Source organism: Tachypleus tridentatus, chromosome 11, assembly GCF_004210375.1.
Source record: "Tachypleus tridentatus isolate NWPU-2018 chromosome 11, ASM421037v1, whole genome shotgun sequence".
In the NCBI taxonomy this organism is placed as follows: Eukaryota; Metazoa; Arthropoda; class Merostomata; order Xiphosura; family Limulidae; genus Tachypleus; species Tachypleus tridentatus.
Window position 1 is genome coordinate 54,079,222 of NC_134835.1, and position 22,110 is coordinate 54,101,331.

Here is a 22,110-nt window from a genome sequence, read left to right on the forward strand (position 1 = left end):
ATGCAAGGGTACTGTGTACATTTTAGTACTATTAAAAACGTAACAAATACTGATAGATAGTTCAATGTTTGGATAATTCAACATTTTAAATATGATATTCAGATAAAGGTAAGTCTGATTGAGAGGCGAGACTAGATCTATTATTGCTTTCAATGGTCTAATTGGTTTGTATGAGTTTTGCATCAAGACATTCAGTCTGTGTAATGTGCCAAGCACTTTTGGGAGGTTTATGGATTTTACACTGAAGGAGCTGAATTGGAAAATATGCCTATTCAATGTTAACAATTACTTTATCTTTGTACACCCATTTTAGTTTTGCTGGAATCCTGTACATGGCACCTAAGTAGATGACAAAGACAGGTTGAAGTTGAACCCAGGGAAATTTGTGCTCGTGCGCAGATGAAATTTCTTAGTTATATTGTGGGTAGAGATCAGACTTCTACAGGCCCTGCAAAGATCGCAGTGGTGTGAGAATGGCCTCAACTGAGGACATGAGGCTAGTGTGCATTTTAGATGACCAAGGAATCTGATTAAGCACTCCTATTGTCAAAGTATGCTTAAACTAAGACTCCAATACTGGCATTTTTGTTGAACACTTAATGCTAGCAAATGAGATAGTGTTAGCTTAATTGCATGATGTTATGTAAAGAGTAATTATGTATGTTAGTTTTACACTCGCAATTCTTGAACATAAATATTGTAGGATGAGAAGAAACCTGCTTTCAGTTGTGGGCCTTAATTAACCTTACTGATATTAGCTGTATTGTAGAAAGCTCATACTTTGTGTGTACCAGGCTTAATCAAAGTGACTAATGAAGGGATTATAACACATTAGACCACAGTATTATACAAATATAAATTTGTTGTACTGCATCGTTCTATCCTGTAATACAGAAATGCATATGGATGGCCTCATAACTTGATGCTACTCTGTGCGTTTCTTGAGTGTCCCGACCCTTGACACCATGTGAGAGTTAAATTCATTTCTGCCATAACAATGTTAAGTCTTGCGATAGGAAATTCTACTAGTTATTAGATGTCACAATTAATGTTTCAAGAACTCCAGAAAGAACAATTGAAAGACCTATATTTAGAACTGGTAGTCTTTGTCACGTATTAACGTGAAGCATAACCACTATATATTGCAATATGTGTCATGGATGCACATAATCTATGGCACTTGTGCAAGCAACTGTGAATGCAGGACGACCTGTTGTATACTTGTTATGGGCTATCAAGACATTTTTCTCAATCTGAATTGCAACTATTTGTCCTCAGAGCGTCTAAGTAGGAAATTCTTCAAATTTTATATAATATCAAAATTAAAAGTCAAGGATTTAAACACGCTTGGGGTAATGTACCAAGTCAGTTTTGTTGGCTACATTTAAATATAAACAATAAACATTAGTGTAAATATTTTTTCATATATACTATTCATAGGAAAATTGATTTAAATAAGATAAACACAAGTAGAAATTTGTTGGTTTTCTTTTGTAGGAAATAGTCCTTTATAACACTGACTCACTCTCGGTAACTAAATGAAGCGGTCAGTATTTGCTGGTTGTTATTAATTAATTACTTTGATAAGTAGGCTGAGGTTAATACTTTATCAGAGTCTGTTTTACTGACGCCTTGAGGGAAATCTAAATAGTTATATTTTGTGCATTGAAGAAATCAAGGTCTAATTTTAATAAACAGATATTATTTAAGTTAGTTGTGATAAAAACACGCACTTCACCTGTAATCCCCAATGGTTTAGTTGAGTGGGTAATATAAACTATCGTGTGGATACTAGCAATGTTTATTAATCTGTCAGAATCAACTGCGATGAACAATTTCCTACATCATGATGATTTGTCATGCAAACAGAAAACTTGGATTGGTAATGCCTACATTAGACAACACACGTTAGTTTGTCACAAAGCAGCAAGGAAATTTTACCATACAAAACAGTTGCTATTATAATATACCATATATATTTTGGTGAGGAAATTCAGTTTGACATGCTAGCAGCTCAGCTCTTGATGAACAGGTCTTTTTTGTTGTTGTTCTAAAATAAATTGGTCTGTTAACATACAAGACACAAGTCACAGAAGTTTCAAAGTGCATTTACGTGCATATTATATACTGTAGATGAGTTTTAGTGCACTACCTAGACTAAGCATTAGTATAAGTCTGACGAGTTAAAAGATAATGAAAGTCATATTATCTCGACTTGTTAAATCATGAGGAAGAAGCTGGATGTACTATCTTATCTGGTTTTATGAGATAAGTCAGATGAGAGAGTACCTGAAGAAGTAGCAGACGAAATTTCTGTTTGTTGGCCAAGGAGTCAATAACCACTTCTCAAGCGATGTAGTTGAAATTAATTGTTATACTGTCAGCAGTCAGACCAGTCACTTAATTGTAAGATAACTGACTGAAAGAAAGTAGCATTACAAACTTTCTGAGCTATTAAACTGCGGTTCATCATGATTTTGTGTACTATAATATGTGATTGCTATCTAATCATATTAATGATAGAAAGATTTGACGATCGAAGAGTACTGGAACCAAAGTGCAATCTTTGCTTTTTGAGTTGTCAAACATACTCGTAATTTTACAGAATGTTAAGCGATAGTTGCTTAATGAATAAATAGTTAGGATGTGTGGTGTTAAGAAATGTAATACCTAGAGCATTAATTAAGGATGATTGCTAGGATTCCAAAAACTCAGCTGAAAGGGTATTGCAATTCTTACTTCTTGAGCAGTTGAGTGATTTTTGGAGATAAAATACTCTTTCCTTTTTCTTAAAGTTATGAAAATCGTTTACCCTGTACAACTGAGTAGTACTTGAAATACCTGTGAAAGAGACCCACCAAGTATCTTCTGTACACTTAGATACGTGCAAGTAGCTTCATAATGAGAAGTGATGGAGTTTATTTCTTTGTAGGTAGAGTTCCATGGGTAGATTGCTATACATCTGAAAGAAAATGTTCTCGTTTCACTGGATACGCCAGTATTTATATATTTCTGTGAAGCTACCCATAATAAGTAAATCGACTTACGAATGCTGATACAACATCTTGATAGTTTGGCTACAGATGATTAAGAAAGTAAATGTATTTTACTAAGAAATATTATATTTAACCTTTGTTGGTACCTCTAACGTTCATTTAAATATGATGTAATACTTTTATTCGTACAGATTGAAATATTTTATAAGCACTCAGTTTAACATAATATTTTCTCAACATTATATGTTGAGCACAGTATTTTGAGTTGTATTGGAAGACTTGCTGTTGGGAATAAAGTGGCTAAGAGTCTCCTGTTTCCTCATAAAAGTGTGAATATACATACAATTTCCTTGTAGGTTTCAGTTATTCCGTTAATTAGTTTTTAGTTTGATTATGCAAATAGCTGTGTTACAATTCACATGCATTTCATCTGTATGTATTGTCACTTTAAAATGAACCTGGAATAGCCAGATGGTTAAGGTCCTCGACTCATAATTCGAGGGTTGCGGGTTCAAATCCCCGTCACACCAAACATGCTTGCCCCTTTCAGCCGTGGGGGGCGTTATTATGTGACGGTCAATCTCACTATTCCTTGGTAAAAGAGTCGCCTAGGAGTTGGTGGTGATGACAAGCTGCCTTCTGTCTAGTCTCACACTGCTAAATTAGGGATAGGTAGCGCAGATAATCCTCGTGTGGCTTTGCGCGAAATTCAAAACAAACCAGTTTAAAATATTGCATAGAAGAAGCTTATTTTTCAATAAAATGGGCATTTTCAAGTTTGAAACTATAAATTTTCGGTTTGTAAATATGAATATTCCAAACAATTTATGTTACAATACAAATTCGTCATGACAAAACTTGTTCAACGGAGCCTACAAGTTTTATCCCATTATATTTTAAAAAACAAAATTCAGTCAGTTCTGTGGAAAATTCACTTATTTCTGCTAAATGTTTGTTTTTTTTAGAAAAATTTCACGTTTATACTTTAATTCATTTGAAAATTGCTTAAGGTTATAGCGAACTACTCTAGAGTGTCGAGAGTCATTAGTTTTACTCTCCAGTAGTGAATACTAGTTACATAATTAGTTTCCTATATTGTATAATAATACCTTATAATAAATGTCATTAGTAAATTACATTAGTTTTTGCTAGTTATTTTCTTTGGCGTTCCCAGTGGGACAGTAGTAAGTCGACACTAATAATTGGTGCAGTGGTATGTCTGTAGACTTACACAATGGTAGGAACTGGATTTCGATACCTGTAGTGGGCAGAACACATGGAGCCCATTGTGTAGCATTGCATTTAACAACGATAAATGTTCTTTGCTGTATTTACAGTTGTTCTAACTTTGTTTTGGGCGTTATTACTAAACGTTTTTAAAACATTCTGTTTACATTTGAATTTTTATAGTGACGAATGTTAAGATATGATTGGTTATGATACATTTTATAGTATGTTTAACATATAGTTTTGTTTGTATCATGTGTCACACAGTGTTATATTTTTATTACAGAATCGATATTCTAGCTACTTATTAATACATTTTGGCTTTTCATTTCGTTGTTTTGTGTATTTATTAACATTAGCTTTTGATTGTACTCAGCGGTGGGATTCAAAGTTCTATCTCGCTTTACACACACCCATTTTTTGCAATGAAATATAATAAAATATCTAAGTGAAATAATTTATTTAGCATGCTTTAAATATTTCCAAATCACCACTTGATTATTATCAAAATCTTTATTCCTTCCACGTTTGACCCTGTTGTCATCAGCTATGTGGTTGTTTTTTCATAGCCACGTTTGAACTGAAGAGGTGGGATCCCATAAATCCTATGGGAGATCAATCAAATTAATTGTCATCAGGTTTGCCACATTTTTAACTGTAAGGCTTCTTCTCTTATCTGAATATATGATATCATTCTTGAATATCATATCTTTTTAGCCTTTTGTACAGTTCTTGGAATCGCATGATTATGGTGGTTTCGTAGGACATTTTCCACATAGTTACGGAAATCATTAATGCTGATTTCATGATGAAAGAGCTTACTGAATCCATATAATTTTTCTTCAATGGCTTTCTAAGGGATAACAACTTCATCAGTATTCCAAGAATCTGGCTCAAATGTGTTTACCAGTTCATTAATTTTAATGTCATTTTCTTGTGCATTAGTTTTTTATTTTAAGTTATCACAATCCATCAATCTGGTTTTCATATTTCTTATTACTGCTTCAAGTACTTTTTTGACGAGGAAGGCCTACATATCTTTCATTTTCAACAAACTCAATATTTCTAAACGCATCAGAAGCAATGGTTTCATAAATTTTCTTTTCAAAAGTTCACCTATTTTCTTTGAGCATTTCAAATGTCTTAATGGTCCTTTTTATTAGTTGTTTTGCTATTACTAGTTTTAAATTTCTGGCTTAAAGGGCATCAGAAAGTACAGAAATTTCTTGTAGTATATCTATCATTATTGCTAAATCCTCCAGGAAGAATTTGTTGCAAAGATGGCTAGCCATTCCTGAATACTTTTCTCAGTAGAAAAATATTTGTATAATGCTGGATAAGCACGCCATACAGCAAGTGTTGATCTTAGGCTGCATGCAGCCAATCTTGGTCCCAAGACTACCAATCTTCAGATCTTCCAATATGTTGAAAAGTTCCATTTGGTTTTTGTTTAATTGGTGAAAGATTGTGTAGATGTTATTTATTGACACTTTGAAGTGATTCACTTGTTTTATATCAATGACAGAATCATCTAACACCAGTTGCAAGCAGTGACTTAAGCAATGCCAAATTATATTGTGAGGAACATCATTTTTAAGTTTAGTGCTCACCCCTGACTTGCAGCCAAGCATTACATTTGTACCATTTTTCAAATATCCACTATCAAATCCTGCATCATGCAAACTTTTTAGCAGAGATGTGTATATATTTTCAGCATTCTATCACTTTAATTAAACCAAATCAATAAAAATTATTGGCAACAGATCACAGTCTTCAACCTTTACAAAACTTATGATCATTGGTTTACTAGATATGGTTGAAACTTCAATGATGACACAGAGTTATATATTTTGTTCAATTGTTTTAGTAAATATTTCATTTTTAATTTTCTTTGCAATGAGTTCAACTATTCTAACAGCAGTTTTCCAAGAATGGAGTCCCAATCCCATGCCCAACCCATTTTTTATTTGTAGCTCAATCTGATCTTCAGCATCAGAAAACGGCCTGCTTTGTTTTGCCACACTATAGATTGTATTTAAAAATTTTAGACGTAGAGATGATATATTTTTGGTTTATTTTATCTTGACATTTAGTAATTGCATCATCTGCATGACCTTTCAGTTGCATTGCACATATACTGTGTGCCTTCGATGAAAAATGTTTATTCACTTTTTTTTCTAAGAGATGCTTGCTGGATGGTTTTATTCTTTCCTCATGCTTCTCCATTCTATTGATGCGTGAATTCCCTTCATGTTTATGGAATCAAATTTAGTGCAGTGATCATGACCAAACCTTCATATGTTTTCTTGAACTTCTTGGCCTGCTTCATACTTCAGTAATCCAGAAGAGAAGTTGCTGAATCTTCATCATTTCTAGTTTGCACAGCATTAGAAGTGGAAGTTTCATCATTTCTTGAAGTTGCTGATGTTAGATGTTCAACTGGATCTTGTTTGTTTTTGAATTTCGCACAAGGCTACTCGAGGGCTATCTGTGCTAGCCGTCCCTAATTTAGCAGTGTAAGACTAGAGGGAAGGCAGCTAGTCATCACCACCCACCGCCAACTTTTGGGATACTCTTTTACCAACAAATAATGGGATTGACCGTCATATTATAACCCCCCTACGGCTGAAAGGGCGAGCATGTTTAACGCGACGGAGATGCGAACCCGCGACCCTCAGATTACGAGTCGCACGCCTTAACACGCTTGGCCACCAACTGAATCTTGCTTTGAAGTTGCAGTTCTTGAAGTTTTCTTACAAACTCCAGTATGTCACGTTACTGCTTCGTTTTTAGGGGCTGAAGCCTGAAATGCCAAAATTCTTTTATTTAAAAATAAATGTATTAATATAACTTCTTATTAAACTTTCACCACAAAGGCTAAAATATGGAATTATTTTTTACTTATTTTTATAAATTTTCATATGAAAACTATTTTTATAATCATTTTTTTAATTTTCTTATAAACAAAGAAAATTAATTTAATATTTAACTGTTTTTGTAAATATTGTTTCTAGGTGACTCTGTTCCACGTACATAAGGTATTTTATATGATAATTATATATCAACAAGCATAAATATAATGAAATATAGTTTTACCAAGCCATACAATTGTAACACAAATGTAGTACTATGATGTTGTGGTTCATGTTTATATCTATTATTGTAATAGTTATTTTCTATGAGTCCTAGCCTAGTATCCAAATTTCCTATCCTGTCAGTGTGAAAATACAAGCAAAGAGAGATTCAGTATCCCAAGCGAAAACACGATGTATTTTTATTCCCTTAGATGGTCAGTCGCCATCACATACTAGTTTAACATTTTTGGTAATAAGAATATTAAAATAACTTGTCTGTGTCTGAATACATTGAATGGTTAACCTGCACAATTTGGCTTTAAAAAGGTGAAGGGCAGCATTATTAACCAACCAGTACTGAAAACATTGACAACGAAAACATCAATCCAGGCTAAATGTCCAATTCATGTACTTTTAATTTTGTTCTACAATAGTAAAACCTATAAGATAACATTAAGCCTCAGAGTTTAACGTTAAGAGCGTAAAATTCTACATACACTACATCATTTTTCAAACTCGCCTTTTTTCTGTCTGTTCCAAGTATGATAGATGATTGATACCAAATGTTAACACATGAAAATGTAGGCCTACATTTGTCTAAAGCCATGCTCTTTTTCCTTCGTCTAAGATGGCTGATCCGTTACTTGTAGAAGCCCGTGAAAATCCAGCCTCAAACGTTATCATACTAATTTACAATTGTGTTATTGCGCGTGATTTTACGTAACAACAATCGCCATAGTGGCAGTCGATTATGTAGCATTAATTCCCATAGTAACGACAGTATAAACGTCGTACATCTAGCATTGGACGGCGTAGAGCCAGTAAGATTCAGTTCGGCTAACTCAATAAATTATAAGAACAGTTTCTTACGAACCGGCTGAATTGTACTACCGGTTGTACTCATGATATTGTTTTGCAACTTCACACCTTCAACTTTCAAGTAACGTGTCATTGTAATTTATTAAATTCAGGTGCCAAACTCTGAAGCTACAAAGTTGGAACTGTTCCATGGGATTTCACTGGCTGCAAAATTTACTCAGGAAGGACTGTGAGAGGTCTTGCTTATGCGTAGTAGTTGTGTTATTGCTACGTTACTCGACGAATACTTGGTAAGAGACAGTGACTGTATTTGAAAGCAATAGCTCTAAAGCCAGCGTTTGTAAGTTCTATAAAAGAGTAAGTATACACCGTTAATTTTTCATAGTTACTTTCATTAACAGTATTAGTTAGATTGTTCAGTATATCTATTTCACTTTTACTATAGAAATTGATTTGCCTGTTTAGCTTAATATGTGTATTTAAAACTAATCTAAGTTTTCTAAGTTGGGCAAACCTTGTGAGATGTTATTGAGATTACGGCTGAAAATGAACTAACGCATTAATAGTAAGGTTACATAACCGATGAAATAATGCTTTCTAATCTTTATATGTAAAAGCCTAAAAAGGAATTATATTTAATGAGCTGTACTCATTATCATAATTTAGTTTATCTCAAAGTAGGTGTCCTGTTCTGATCAGTAGTTTTAATATATATGTGATTATTGTAAATCATTTATTTTGTATATGTGTTAATTGCTAATACTGTAGTGGATCACATAATATATGTAGACTATGAACTTTATATTATGTTGTTTTGAATATTTTATTTTTGGAGAACTTTCAAAGTTCTTCTTCTTTTATATTTTTCATCTTTTATTCTACTGAGATATTTCAAAAGGTTTATCTTATACTTTGATTGATTCTAATAAGTTTCACTTTTCCCAAAGGATTTGCGTTGTATTTTGTTTTGAACATGTTTTCCCTTTTCATATTTCTAGATTGTTTAAAATTCTGCATGCAGGATATCTTTCATTTTTGTATTTTTAATATTAATTTAATTGAAGAATTGCATTTTAATTTTGCATCAACTCTGATGAAGGTTAATGTCATAAATGTTTATTTTTATTTTCTCTTTTTATGCCAAACTTTTTTTTCTTAAATGTAGTATGGTGTGTTTTGCAGTGGGTAAGATTAAGTCATAAAATTTTTTTGACTGATGCAAGAGATGTGTTAATTGTTTTTTAAAGTTAGGGATACCTACATCTACCTGAAGGTAAAGGAGAGAGAAGTAGTGGGCTTGTGTTTTCTGTCCTCTTTACTTTTGATACATATTCAATATTCTTGATACAGACTGCTGGTCAAGATAGACACTAACTTCCTAGGTTTGTTAACAATAGTGTCATGAGTACTTTATTAGAGGAAGATTTTTGTAAAATTGAAGACACTGAATAGAAAGAAACAGACTGATCTTCTCCAGTGGCAAATAGTGATGCACATAAATTCACACCTACTCAGTGAAGAACGATAAGAATTACAGATAAAATGTATAATAAGTAACTTCACAATGCTTTAGACAACTTTTGAATAGCTTAACTTAAAATTCACTTCTCTCTCTTGTAAAGTCAGTATTTATAATTAATTGTTTAAATCTGCAGTGAAATACATATTGTTTTGCTGTGTGTAACTTGTATTCAATTATATTTGTGTCAAACTCTGTTGAGGTCAGAGAAAATCGAATTTTATGCTTTGTGAAATATTTTCAGGCAAGCATCCCATTTACTTGACAAGAAATCAGTTAACCTGAAAACACAGCATTACTGTTATGCTTATTTATATTTTTAAATGACTATGTTGTATTATCGAGTAAAAATGATTTTCCTGAAGAGTGAAAAAGATAGAACCAGTGAATAATGGAGAGTTTATCTGTAAAAATATTCAGTATTGTTTGACTTTGAGAAAGGAAGCCTGAACTCAATATAATATATACAGTGAAATCAAATCTCGATTAATCTTAAAAGCAATGACAGTTAAATAAATCTACAGTTCAATGGACAGTAACATTACTGGATAGTTCTTTCTATAAACTTCTAAGAATTTATAAAGATATTTATTAAGAATTAAGTAACATTACAGATTAAACGTTTGGACAGTATCACTATTTCTGGAAAAAAATTAAAGTTGAGATAAGGAGAATAATTTACCTTGTCAGTTGGTGTTGTAAGGTAACTTAATCCATCTACATGGACAAAAAGGAGACAATTATTTAAAGTTTGTTTGAGATACCACTATGGTAATCCATGGAGTAATGTAAGTGACTCTGTTGCAGATTATTTTGAAAGAAGCTTAGTAGACTTCTGACAAGAAAAGAGAACAATTTAGAGTTTTAGATACAACTGTGATATACCATCGTGTAAAGAATTATTGTACATGTGTTTCATTTGTTTTGAATATAATATTTTAAAACAAGTTTATTGTGTGATTGTCATTTATTGTTTGAATCTATTTCCAACAAGTCGGACACGTGCTGCAGAAAAATTGCAGCCCAAACACTCGTACACTAAAACTCTGACAGGAGGAAACATTGTTACAGCTGTCATTTTAAATGTGCCTTCTAGTATGATCTGTCATAGTCAAGCAAGTGCCTTCTCTTGTGAGTGAAATAATAGCCAATACTTCCCAATGCTGTGATGACTGGTTCCTATTTGGGCCCTTCTCTGATGTTTGTGCTTCAACAAACGCAGCCAACGTCTAAGAAGTTGGGGACTGGAGTGTAAGCTATGGTTGTGGGCTGCAGGGGTATTTTCATGTTAATTGCTCATATCTTGCCATACAGTGAGGTAGATGGATGCCTGTATTCCAACCATATTTTGAAGTGGCTGGAGTGAAGTTAAAATGCAAAAAGTGTGTGATAATCTTCATATAAGTAGAATTTCGTGGTCATATTGTGTGTAGCAAAGGAATCTTGATGGAACCTACAAAGATCACAGCTGGTTTTATTATTGACTGCTGCTTATGTCTAGCAATGATTCAACTGAATAGATTTGAAGCATAGTATTTGTTGCTGGCCAGCACTACAACAAATGGGGGGAAAAAAATGGTCCTGGCAGGGTTTTTTTTGACAAAGAATTGTGGTTCTCCTCCAGAAAATAGTCATGAATAATATCAGTCCCCCTCCCTAAGACTGACTGAATAATCAATATGTGATGGTTTTTATTATTTCAGTAAATGGGTTGAGGCATATCTGTTGGTTGGCACTTTGCACAGTCTGTTCCTGATGTGTTAGTAGAGCAATGGATTGCATGTTTGAAAAACTCGTATGGATCAGGGAATTAATTTCAAATCCCAGTTATTTTCTAAATTTGCAAAGTGTTGAGGAAGGGAAAAGATGTTCAGGAGAGCAATGGTTTAGTAGAATGGATGATGCAGATTGTAAACCAGATACTTTCTAAGTGTGTTAATCCATATCAGATTGACGTGGACAACATACTATGAAACAGAATATATGTAGAATTTGAATGGATGCTTAACTTAACATCCTTGTGCTTCATTGGCAAAGATCTCCATGTATACATGATGCATGGCCAACTTCAGGTTTTGTGATGGCACAATATCCACAAAGCTTATGTGTAAAGATTGAAAACAACATTGGCAGATGAATGCAGTTTTTACTTCAAGAGCTAGGAAAGGCTGCCATATGGTAAAAGAGATGCTAAATAAAATAGGTATGGAAAGGTAGGGTAGAAGCAGTAGTGCAATAATGCAAAATTAATCATTTTAACATATTCTTTGTTAATGAAAATAATAGGTAATTAGTAGAACACACACATAATATGTTAATGTGTATCCATTTCTTACATCTCATTATTTAACTCCCTTTCACTTATTTAAAAAAGGTGGATGCACAAGAAACCATATTTGTTAAAGGGTTGCAGGGATGACAGAAGTTTGGGAAATGATGCTCTAAACTATATCATTATAATGATATATGTGAATGCTAAGTAAGTATTTATTCTTTTTTAATGTTTTTGTGTTTAGTGGATACACATGAAAATGCATTGTGATTTTCAGCTACAGAAGAATGTTTAGATATTAATTATTTTTACTTTAGAATTCAAGAAATCTAACACCTCTATATTGAAAATGCTCTCCAGTGATACAGTGGTATGTCTAAAGGCTTTAAATGCTGAAAACCAGGTTTTGATAGCAGTGTTGAACACTGAACATGTAACTCATTGTGCAGCTTTATGTTCAGTTACAAACAAAGAAACTTTGATTTCAAAAATAAATAATTTTAAAGATTTTTAGGACTTGGAAATGTTTCTTTGTTTTTAGGAACTTTAAGGAGGTGTTATAAATTAAGACCTCTGTTGTAGATTATTTAGGAAAAAGTACTGGAATTATAAATTTTGTGTTAAATTAAGAAAATGTAGGAATTTCACTTAATATGCAAGTTTTGATTACTATCTATTTATAAAATAAAATAATGCAACATTATAACATTGATAAAGAAGCATTTTAATGTAATATCACATACCTATCTAATATAAATACATGCTGAGAACCTAAGTAGAATTTTTATCCTGTTTATTAACAAACAAATGAAAATCTTTCTTTAAAAACCCTGGTCATTCACAAACTGACAAAATCTAGCAAGTTAAAATCCTGGAATAGGTAACTGTCATCCTAAGAAACAAAGCAAATGAAACCTAAAAGGAAATTTAAGAAAAGAAAAATACAACTTTTACAATGAATTTTTGATGAGTAGTGAAACAATGTATGCTTGTGAGTGAATATGAAAAAGCATCACCTTATATCATTGCTTCAAGTGCTGTAAAATAAAGGAACACTTACTAAACCACAATTTAAATGAATTTTGATTAGCAGGAACTGGTGTGAGTAGAGATTATTGCTAAGTAATCTGATATATGACAAGGCTAAAAGAATTTGGAAATCCTTATTCTGAATACTGAGTTCCATATTAAGGTGAACATTATTTTAAAAATTATTCATAGAGGTTCATTGTATTTTTAAGGGTTACTGTACATGTGAGATTACATTGTCAGATCTGTAGCAGTTTTCATGATTTTAAATGAAAAAATTGCAGATTTTAGCAGAAAAAAAAGGATTATGAGAGTTTATAGTTTGTACAAAGTCTAAATGAGTTAGCAAGCATCTTGTTTATCCCAGCGAAGCCATAATAATGAGATGTTGGCTAAAAAACTTATTTATGTTAAGGGAAGTAATATTTTGTGTTTTATTTATCTTTTTTTCAACTGAAAATGTATTTTTTTCCACATTTTATCTGCAATATTTTAAGACATATCTCTATTTTGATCAAGTTGCCAGCCTTTATTGGTAAGATATTTTTTTGCTGTAGGTTTTAGCATTACTTTAGAATAGATTGTCTACATATTAATATATATTATGATTGTAAATATGAATAGTGATTCAGGTTGTATGAATTCCATTAGAAGAGTCCATTTGCACAAGTTTTTCTCATGACTGCATTATTTTCATCTAGTGTCAATCAGTCCGAGTTTTCAAAATCTTGAATAGCAATATAATAGGAGTAACTGTTTTTCAGTGATCTCTATACAGAACTGAATTACATGAGCATTGATCCTTTCATAAAATGGCTATCTTGTTTATACCTTCTTGTACTTTCAGTGTTTTCAGTTCTTTAGACATAGAGTTTTGAAGTGTTAGCTTGTGGTAAAAGTGCCAACATGGGTTGCATCGTACAGAAACTAAGTAAAGAACTGGTCCTGTGCCATTTCTTGTAAGCAAGCAGTCTTAAGGTACATGACTGGCTAAATAGTCAAAATGACACAAGAAAGGATTCATTGTATACATTATTTGGAAACCTTGACAGGTAAAAATTTTAGAAAATAAAATAGAAGCGGTAGAGTAAAGGCATAAGCTTGTGAAATCAAAGATTGACAGGTAACATAAAGGTGTCATGAGAGACTCCTGAAATTAACGAAAAGTGAATTTCCTCAAACAAGTACAATTAACCTTGAAATACAGATTGTTATTTAAAAAAAAAAAAGTACTTTTGCATTTAGTTTTCTCTGGTTTAGGTGGACATGTACTTGGTTATACACCAGAAGATAGCTTTATTTACAATTTGATAAAGTATTATCATTTATATTAAAATATCAATGCACCATTTTGCTAAGCAACATTCTGTAAGAGTTGCAGGTGAAAAAGTGAGTGAAAACCTTTTGAAATTGATTTTGTTCATGTATCAGTAGTTTTAAATTGTATGGAATATAAAAGTGTTATTTTTATAAAACTTTAGATGTATGTAGCACAGTTATCAACAAATTACCTTATAGTTTGTGGCATTAAGTGTAAAATAAAAGTACATAGATATTGCAACATAATCTACTTCAGATGTAATTTACTTTATTAATTTACTTATGTAAATATACGGTGCTCAGAAAAATAGTTATGTTGTGTTAATAAACAATCAGATAAGTCATTTAATTTTATTCTGTTTTTACATTTGATATTAATAATTGCATTATATTTATACATTGCCACAGGCTTGTATAATCTGATACAAAAATATGCCACTTTATCATTAATGATATAGCAAACCCAATAAAATCAAATTAGACCAAAATAATAATATTTGTTATTGCTTCTTTATTTTTACCATACCCGTTTTACAAACAAGTGCTTTTTTTCAATTTATTTAGCCATTTTCTTTTCATAGTTGCCAAAAAAGTAAAAAATAAATAAAATATACCTAAAGATGCAACACAAAATACTTTAAAAACTGAATAAGTTAAATTATTACAAAACATTCAGCCATCCCTTGCACATCATTGCTGTTAATGCAAGTGCACTTGATGGTTTAGTGATCAACAATATGACCACTCCTTGACACCAAGTTTCATTGCAGTGACCCAGTGCACATTCCAGTTTAGTATAGAGATCAGTTGCTTTATATCATTTTTTATCCCTTTGTGTTAAATTCTAAATTTCAGTGTATGTTATTTGTCATTTGAATTTATTTTACTAATAGATTCTATTACATTAACTTTCTAACCTGATTCTTGTTCAATGAATTATGTTTTGGTTGTTACTTTTTATTTCCAGTAATTTTTACTTATAATGCATTTGGCAGTAGGTTCATTCTATGTAGTTTTCGTGTGCAGTATATTATGCTGAATAATATCTGAATTGTTTTCATGCTAAGTACTTTATATGGTCACCTAAGTCTAATTATTAACTTTTTAAAAAAATTACATAATTTTTTATCTAGTTATTGGCCTACATTTGTGTATAACAATTTGTATACAGTGGGCACAACTTTTCTGTAACAAGTTATTATCTGAAATGTTACTCTTATCCATCATGCATCTTAAACTGTCTATCAGTTTTATTCTGAGTGTAACAGTCATTCCATGTTATAGTTTTTACCATATTGAGTTAAACTTGGCTTTATTTTACCTTTATTATCTTGCATTATCACAAAGCTTTATAATGCTATTTACACTTTGTCCACTTCAGGGAGTCAAACCCTGTATTTTAATTTTAGCATTTTTAGTTCATATGTTTACTGCTCTTCCACTGGGAAACTTGACTATCTTGACTGTAAACTGTATTGTTTTCTGTATTTTGAGATTTTTGTACATATTTTCATATTAAGTTCTGAGTTTTACTTTATTTTGCTTTTATGTATTTTTAAGCCTTTATCCTGAATCATATTTCTGTATGTATATTGTTCCAAATTGAACCTGAGATTATGTTGATGGCAATTCATGAAATATGTTCTGAATTTTATTTTGAGGCTGTAGTTTTTGTGAGTCCAGTGATTTTCTTCAGATTAATTGGGTAGGGCCCACAAAAGTGTATGTCTGATAAATACTTTATTACAGAGCATGGGTCTGTTCCTCCCTGAGTCCAACTGCATTTCATAGAATGAGATAGTACAAAAATACACAGTCAGTATCTTTATTAACAAAACAATCACAATACAAAAGATTTATGGGCAAATGTTTGCTGTTTGTGTATGGAACTGAAGAAAGGGTAACTTGGAAAAAACCTTCATTAAATCTCTTTCACCCATTCAGTGTGGACCACCCTGTAAATTAAAAGAGAATTTAAAGTCACAAGTTAAAATTATACTTAAAAGCCTTAAAAAAAAAAAGGCAAATTCCAAATCTTTATCAGAGAAATGAAATTCTCAATTCAGACATAGTTTACTTCAACAATAATGTGTCCTTAAATTATCTAGAAACCTGAGAAAGCCTGCATAATGGGGGAGAGTGTCAGTCTATTCACAGGCTTTATCACATTTACATGATCCTAGATCACTTTCTTTTGAGTATACCATTGGGAAAGTTTTAAGCTATTACCTAATTTGCTGAAAGAAAATACAGCTCTGTTGGAATATCACAAATGAAGTAACAATCATCTTTTCTTTAAACCAGCATTCTCCAAGCTGTTTTGGACAAGGGCCAGGAGGTAGATCTTTTTAGGCTTTGTGGGCTGGAGAGGTCATGGAAAAATTAAGTAGGATGCATACATGATCAGAATACAACTTCACTAATTTAGTTCTCATAAGAGCACATATTAAAAATATTTAAGATTTACAATTATCTTTTTTGTAGCATTAGTGAGAAGCACAAAACTGGTGTTTTTTTGACAAAATTATACTTAACTGAGGTTCAAAGTTAGTGCTTCCTATCATCTAAAGTGATTGCAAATGCTTATCAGATATGGCTGGTCTGTTATTAGATTTCACATATTTCATTTTTGAAAATGTCTTTTCATAGAAATAGTTAGTGTCAAAAACTGAAATGAATCCATGAGCAAAGTTTTTTTAAATGAACATATTGTTCACTTGGAAGGCATTTATACAACTCTGTCAGTTTTCCTTCTATGTATTTGTACTTCAACGTGTTGTTGGATTGCAGATCAATCACTTCCATTTGAACTTTAGGTGGCAGTTCATCAATAACGCAATCAAATAGTTTTGGGAAGATCCTTATTTTTAATGCACTCACATCAAGATCAGAAAAATGCTTCTTTAACTGTAGTAAAATGGATTTTGGAAGATCCTTATTTCTATTGCACTCACAACAAGATCAGAAAAATACTCCTTTAAATGTAATTTCAGAAAGGATATCTTGTGCAAACCTGCTTGGGAATGTGGATCCCGCTTTTTGCTTGAACTTTTCGCAACATGGAAAGTGTATGAAGCAGCTCTTTATCAATTTGGACTCAAAAAGAATTGGTTTTTGCTGAAATGCTTTTACCTTGGTGTACATATCACAGGTAAGTGTGGTTTCACTTGTAATCTAAGATTGAATTCGTTCAGGTACATGGTTAAGTCTACAGAAAAAGCTGATTTCCAGTGCCACTCTCTGTTTATGAGTAATGGTTGAGGGTGGTTATTTTCATTTAAAAAAAATTTGGATCTCAGTTTTAAGCTAAAAAATCGAAACATAGCTTTCCTTCAGCTAAGTCATCAAACTGAAGTGTGGTAGGGCAAGTCAAGATATTTTGCTTCTGTTTCTGCCAAAAATTCAAGGAATTGATTATAGTTGAGTCCATGGGAGTGAATGAAGTTCACTGTTGAAACTTCCATGACACATGATAGATCCAGATTTTTCCACACAGTGCCTGCTGATAAAAAAGTGCAGTGGAGAATCATAGGCTTGGAACAACCTGCACTTTTAACAGCTTTGTAAATTTTTCCAACTAAACCTTTTCCTGCACCACACATTTTTACCACCATATGGTGTAATACACTTCAGCCATTTCCATTCTAGGTTGTACTGGAAGCCAATTTTTCAGTCATTTCAAAATTAATATTGACTCTGCAAATAAACAACAGCAACTGTGAAGTGTCAAACACATCTGTTAACTTGTCAAGTGAGATGGAAAAGCATTCATATTCTTTGGCCTTGTATTTCAGCTGAGACACAATATTGCTTCCAATATCCTCAACTCTATGAGCAATTCTGTTTGCTGAAAAGCTAATGGTCTTAAATAAGTCTATTTTTTGTGAGCACATTTCTTTGGCTACTTCAGTCATATATAATTTAATTAGCTCATCATTGGTAAACGGTTTTTCTTTGCTTGGCTAATAGTTGTGCCACTCAAACTTGCTGTTGTTGCAGCTTCATTCTTGCTACTGATCATTGCTACTAATATATATATGTATAATCTGGAATATCAGACTGTTTTTTTTTTCTTTTCTTTTGTCCCCTGGTGGGATGGTGGTAAGTCTAGGCATTTACAACATTAAAATCCAAGGTTTGATTCCTTGTAGTGGACACACAGATAGCTCAGTGTGACTTTGCTCTAAAATAAGCAAATAAATCTTTTATTAATATCTTCTAACAGTTTTCTGACTTATTCTGACAGGAAATTATTTTACTGAGAATTTCTAACAAAAAAAAACATACATTACCACTTTTCAACTGAATATAAATTATGTGAATTAAGTATGTATGTTTTTCAAATGCACAAGCATATAATTCAGTTCCTGCACAAATTAAGTACTTTACCAATGTTCAAAAATAAATTGGGCAATATAATTTTATTTTTAAATTAAAATCTTATTCTAATTATATTTTGTCTTCTTCTTCTTCTTCTTATAATAATAATAATAATAATAATGAAAAATGTAATTTATTTATCTTGTAATTTCGTACTTGCTTTTTTCTTTTTGTAAGTTTTAGTAATTATTTCACTGTTTCCCAATTTCTACTGACTTTACAAACCATTACTTCTCCTTTCTTGCTACTATCTATTTAAAATGGCATAAAAAAATTATAGAATATTTTTCAAAAAATAATCTTTATGTTTTACATTACATTTCTCAAAAGGGAAAATACTAAAATGCAGTTTTTTGTTATTGTTCTTTATTGTTTTTGATAGATTTAATGTAACCTAATTTATGTAAAGAACAGTTTTTTGTGTTACAACAGAAGATAGTTTTTAGAAACATTCTTTTTTTAAATTTATTCAATAGTATATAAAAATTTTAGGGTGTTTTTTTCTTGATAAAATAAATTTTTATTTGTTGAATATATCTTTTAGCTATTTATCTACTATATGTTTTAATTGTGTATTAACAATATATTTGAACAACGTGTCACCACAAAAGGTACAATATTCACTTCAGGTTCAGTAATATTCCTCTTTAAATGTTTTCTATCAAAAACGTTTTTCTTAGCAATTTCAAAACTATTAAGCTAAGTTGCTTTAAATAGTGGTACTAAACTCAAGTCTGTTTAGTTCAAGTAATCTAGTACCTTCTGTTTCTTTGTTGGAAAGAAAATGAAATAATATACTTGCAAGATTTGCAGGAACATTTTATTTTTGGGATTATTACTAAAAAAACTTGCATATTGATGAGAATTTGTAGGTTTATAAAACATAGCAGTTGTTGAAAAATTGCCGAGAAAACTAGAAGAAAATCAGTCTTGTTTCTTTAGATGTGATACATCTTCATCAAAGTACTGTAAATGATTATGCACTTAAAGCTATGCGAGTAGACTATATTGTTTGGACTCCAGTGAAGAAATGAGAGCTAATAAATCAGTACTAAACAAATTTTTATTTCAGTGTCATTATCCAGAGAAAGTTATATAAAGTGGTAGAAAACATTTAAATAGAGACATAAGCAAACCTAAAGTGATTATTATACTTTTTGTTGTATAAATATATATTGATATTTTATTTGTTAATACATAATTAAACCTAATAGTAGATAAAAAAGTGAAAGATGTATTCAAAAATAATAATATTACTTTATGAAGAAGAGAACCAAAAAATGTGTATAGATTATTGAATAAATCTAAAAATAGATATTTTTCTAAAGAAGATATCTTCAGCTGTAACAGAAATAACTGTGCTTTATGTAATACAAGTTTTATAAAATCTACCTAAACAATAAAGAACAATAACAAAGATATTTTGTTTTTTGGTTTGTAACTCATTTAATTGTAATCCTCAGAATGTATTATACCTTTTAAAATGTGTGTGTGTGTGTGTGTCTTCTTACAGCAAAGTCACATCAGGCTATCTGCTGAGTCCACCAAGGGAAATCTAACCCCTAATTTTAGCTTTGTAAATTTCTAGACTTACTGCTGTACCAGCAGGGGCATTTAAAATGTGTAAATTGTGGTGAATTGTATATTGATGAAACAGGTAATTTACAATTAAGGATAAATATACATAAATTGTATGTCAGATGTTCAGAAAAAAAACCTCACTATCTACCAATAAACATTTTAATAAATGTGTCTTGAGAAATTTTTAAATTCTAAAAGAAACACATTTTCATATTTTCTGTTTTGGAGGATATAATATAAAACAAAGATTATTTTTTGAAAAATATTTTATAATTTTTTTTGGTGCCACTTTAAATAGATACTAGTAAGAGGGCTGAAATAATTGGTTGTGTAAAGTCAGTAGGAATTTGGAAACAGTGATAACAGTAACTAAGACTTGCACAAAAGAAAATTAAGTAAAAGTATCAAATTATATGATAAATTAGTTACATCTTTATAATCTTTTCATAATAGAGTTTGTGATGTATGCTTTCACAACTTGGATTTTGGAAACTGCCACACCAATCATCACCAATCATATTTGGGTAATATTTTTATACCTTGATAGTATTTTTATACCTTGATAGTATTTTTATAGCTGAGCTATAATTAAAACAACTGAAATTATCATGAAAATGATTTATCCAATAAAAATTACAAAAAAAGGATTAGTTTCAAGCATAAAACAAACCTAAACAAATATTTTTTATAAAAATCTCACAAGTGTTGCAACAGAAACTGATAATTGCATCTACAAAGTAATACTTCAATTACATCTACTCTGTGATGTAATGTGTTTTTCATGTATGGTGAATATTATTGAAAGTCAAGTATGAGTACATTGTTTCAGGGCTGTCAGACAATTCCAGGAAAGGCTATAGTTCCAGTAGCCTTTCACAGGAATTAGCAGTTATACCTTGCACTGAGGGTGGGTATTTCTGGTAGTTATAATAATAAGGAAAAATATAATTGGAATAAGATTTTAATTTAAAAGAAAAGTATATTTAACTAATTAATTTATTTTTAAAATCTTATATAATACACTTAAGTTGTACATGAAGACAATTATGTTTTTTCCGTTCAATAGTATATCGTCATATTATAATGGAACTCTTATATGTATGATAATAGAAAAACTTTTTTATTACATTATGTGCAACTCTCAACTTCTCAATTTTTATTCAGTATGCATGTAGATTTGCTATAAGAGTTACAATTTTTCAGTTTCACCTTTGTTTCTTGTCATGTAGAACTTTATTTTACTTCATTTTTGGGGTGCAGATATGATGGTATGAATACATCACACGTGAATCCAATGCAGTGGTGCTGCAGGTAATCAGCTAGTATATTTAAATTAGATTATTTGTAAGTAGTTGAAAAGTAGTATTTGTATGCTTTTTGTTATATATTCTCAGTAAAACTATTTCCTGAAGAGTAGCCTTTGAAGCCACAAAACTGGTAGAAGAAATTATTAAAAGAAAAAGTATGTTATTCCAGTGTTTTCTTATTTGTACCCACAGATAAATCTTATTGATGTTTTGGTTATTTACACACACACAGGTAAATAGAGAAACTGCAACTGCATGCCTAGAGGAACCCTGACAACAAGTCTTCCAATGCAGCTATGGATTTGTGATTTGCAATGCTTTTATAAGAGGCTTGTGAGTTCATAATATATATATTCTTACAGTTGGAGCATCTTTTCCTCCAGTTGAATTGGCAGCTCTCTTGACAGCTAGTTTTTCTTGTAATTGTATAATACCAAGATAGCCAGAAATGTTAGAGTTTGATCTTAAATTGCAAAACTCTGAATTGAAAATGCATGGTAAAGCTAATTTTTATTGGCCAGAAAAATTCATTAAAAGATTTTGATTAAAGCTGTAATAGCCTAGTTACATAAATAATTCACTCTAA

General features: G+C 31.3%; 1 protein-coding gene and 1 long non-coding RNA gene across 17 annotated transcripts in view; one reads left to right on the forward strand and one right to left on the reverse strand.

The window, feature by feature from the left end:
- The first annotated feature begins 7,231 nt into the window (after nucleotides 1–7,231).
- The window catches only part of LOC143232183 (D-aspartate oxidase-like), a 78,619-nt gene continuing 63,740 nt past the window's right edge, over nucleotides 7,232–22,110 (forward strand). For 2 of the 16 annotated variants that reach the window (XM_076467298.1, XM_076467299.1), the window contains exons 1-3: nucleotides 7,875–8,473; nucleotides 12,010–12,114; nucleotides 21,757–21,857. Coding sequence is in view for 3 of the 16 variants with exons in the window: in XM_076467295.1 (XP_076323410.1) it covers nucleotides 12,014–12,114; nucleotides 17,250–17,407 (259 nt within the window). In the remaining 13 variants the exon portion in view is untranslated. Of the gene's footprint in view, nucleotides 7,262–7,860; nucleotides 8,474–12,003; nucleotides 12,115–17,249; nucleotides 17,408–21,446; nucleotides 21,529–21,756; nucleotides 21,858–22,110 lie in introns of those variants that run through there. The other 14 variants (XM_076467300.1, XM_076467306.1, XM_076467295.1 and 11 more) reach the window with 13 other exon arrangements.
- The window catches only part of LOC143232185 (uncharacterized), a 128,512-nt gene continuing 122,469 nt past the window's right edge, over nucleotides 16,068–22,110 (reverse strand). The window contains exon 5 of the long non-coding RNA XR_013017417.1: nucleotides 16,068–16,211. This is a non-coding gene — a long non-coding RNA (uncharacterized LOC143232185). The remainder of the gene's footprint in view (nucleotides 16,212–22,110) is intronic.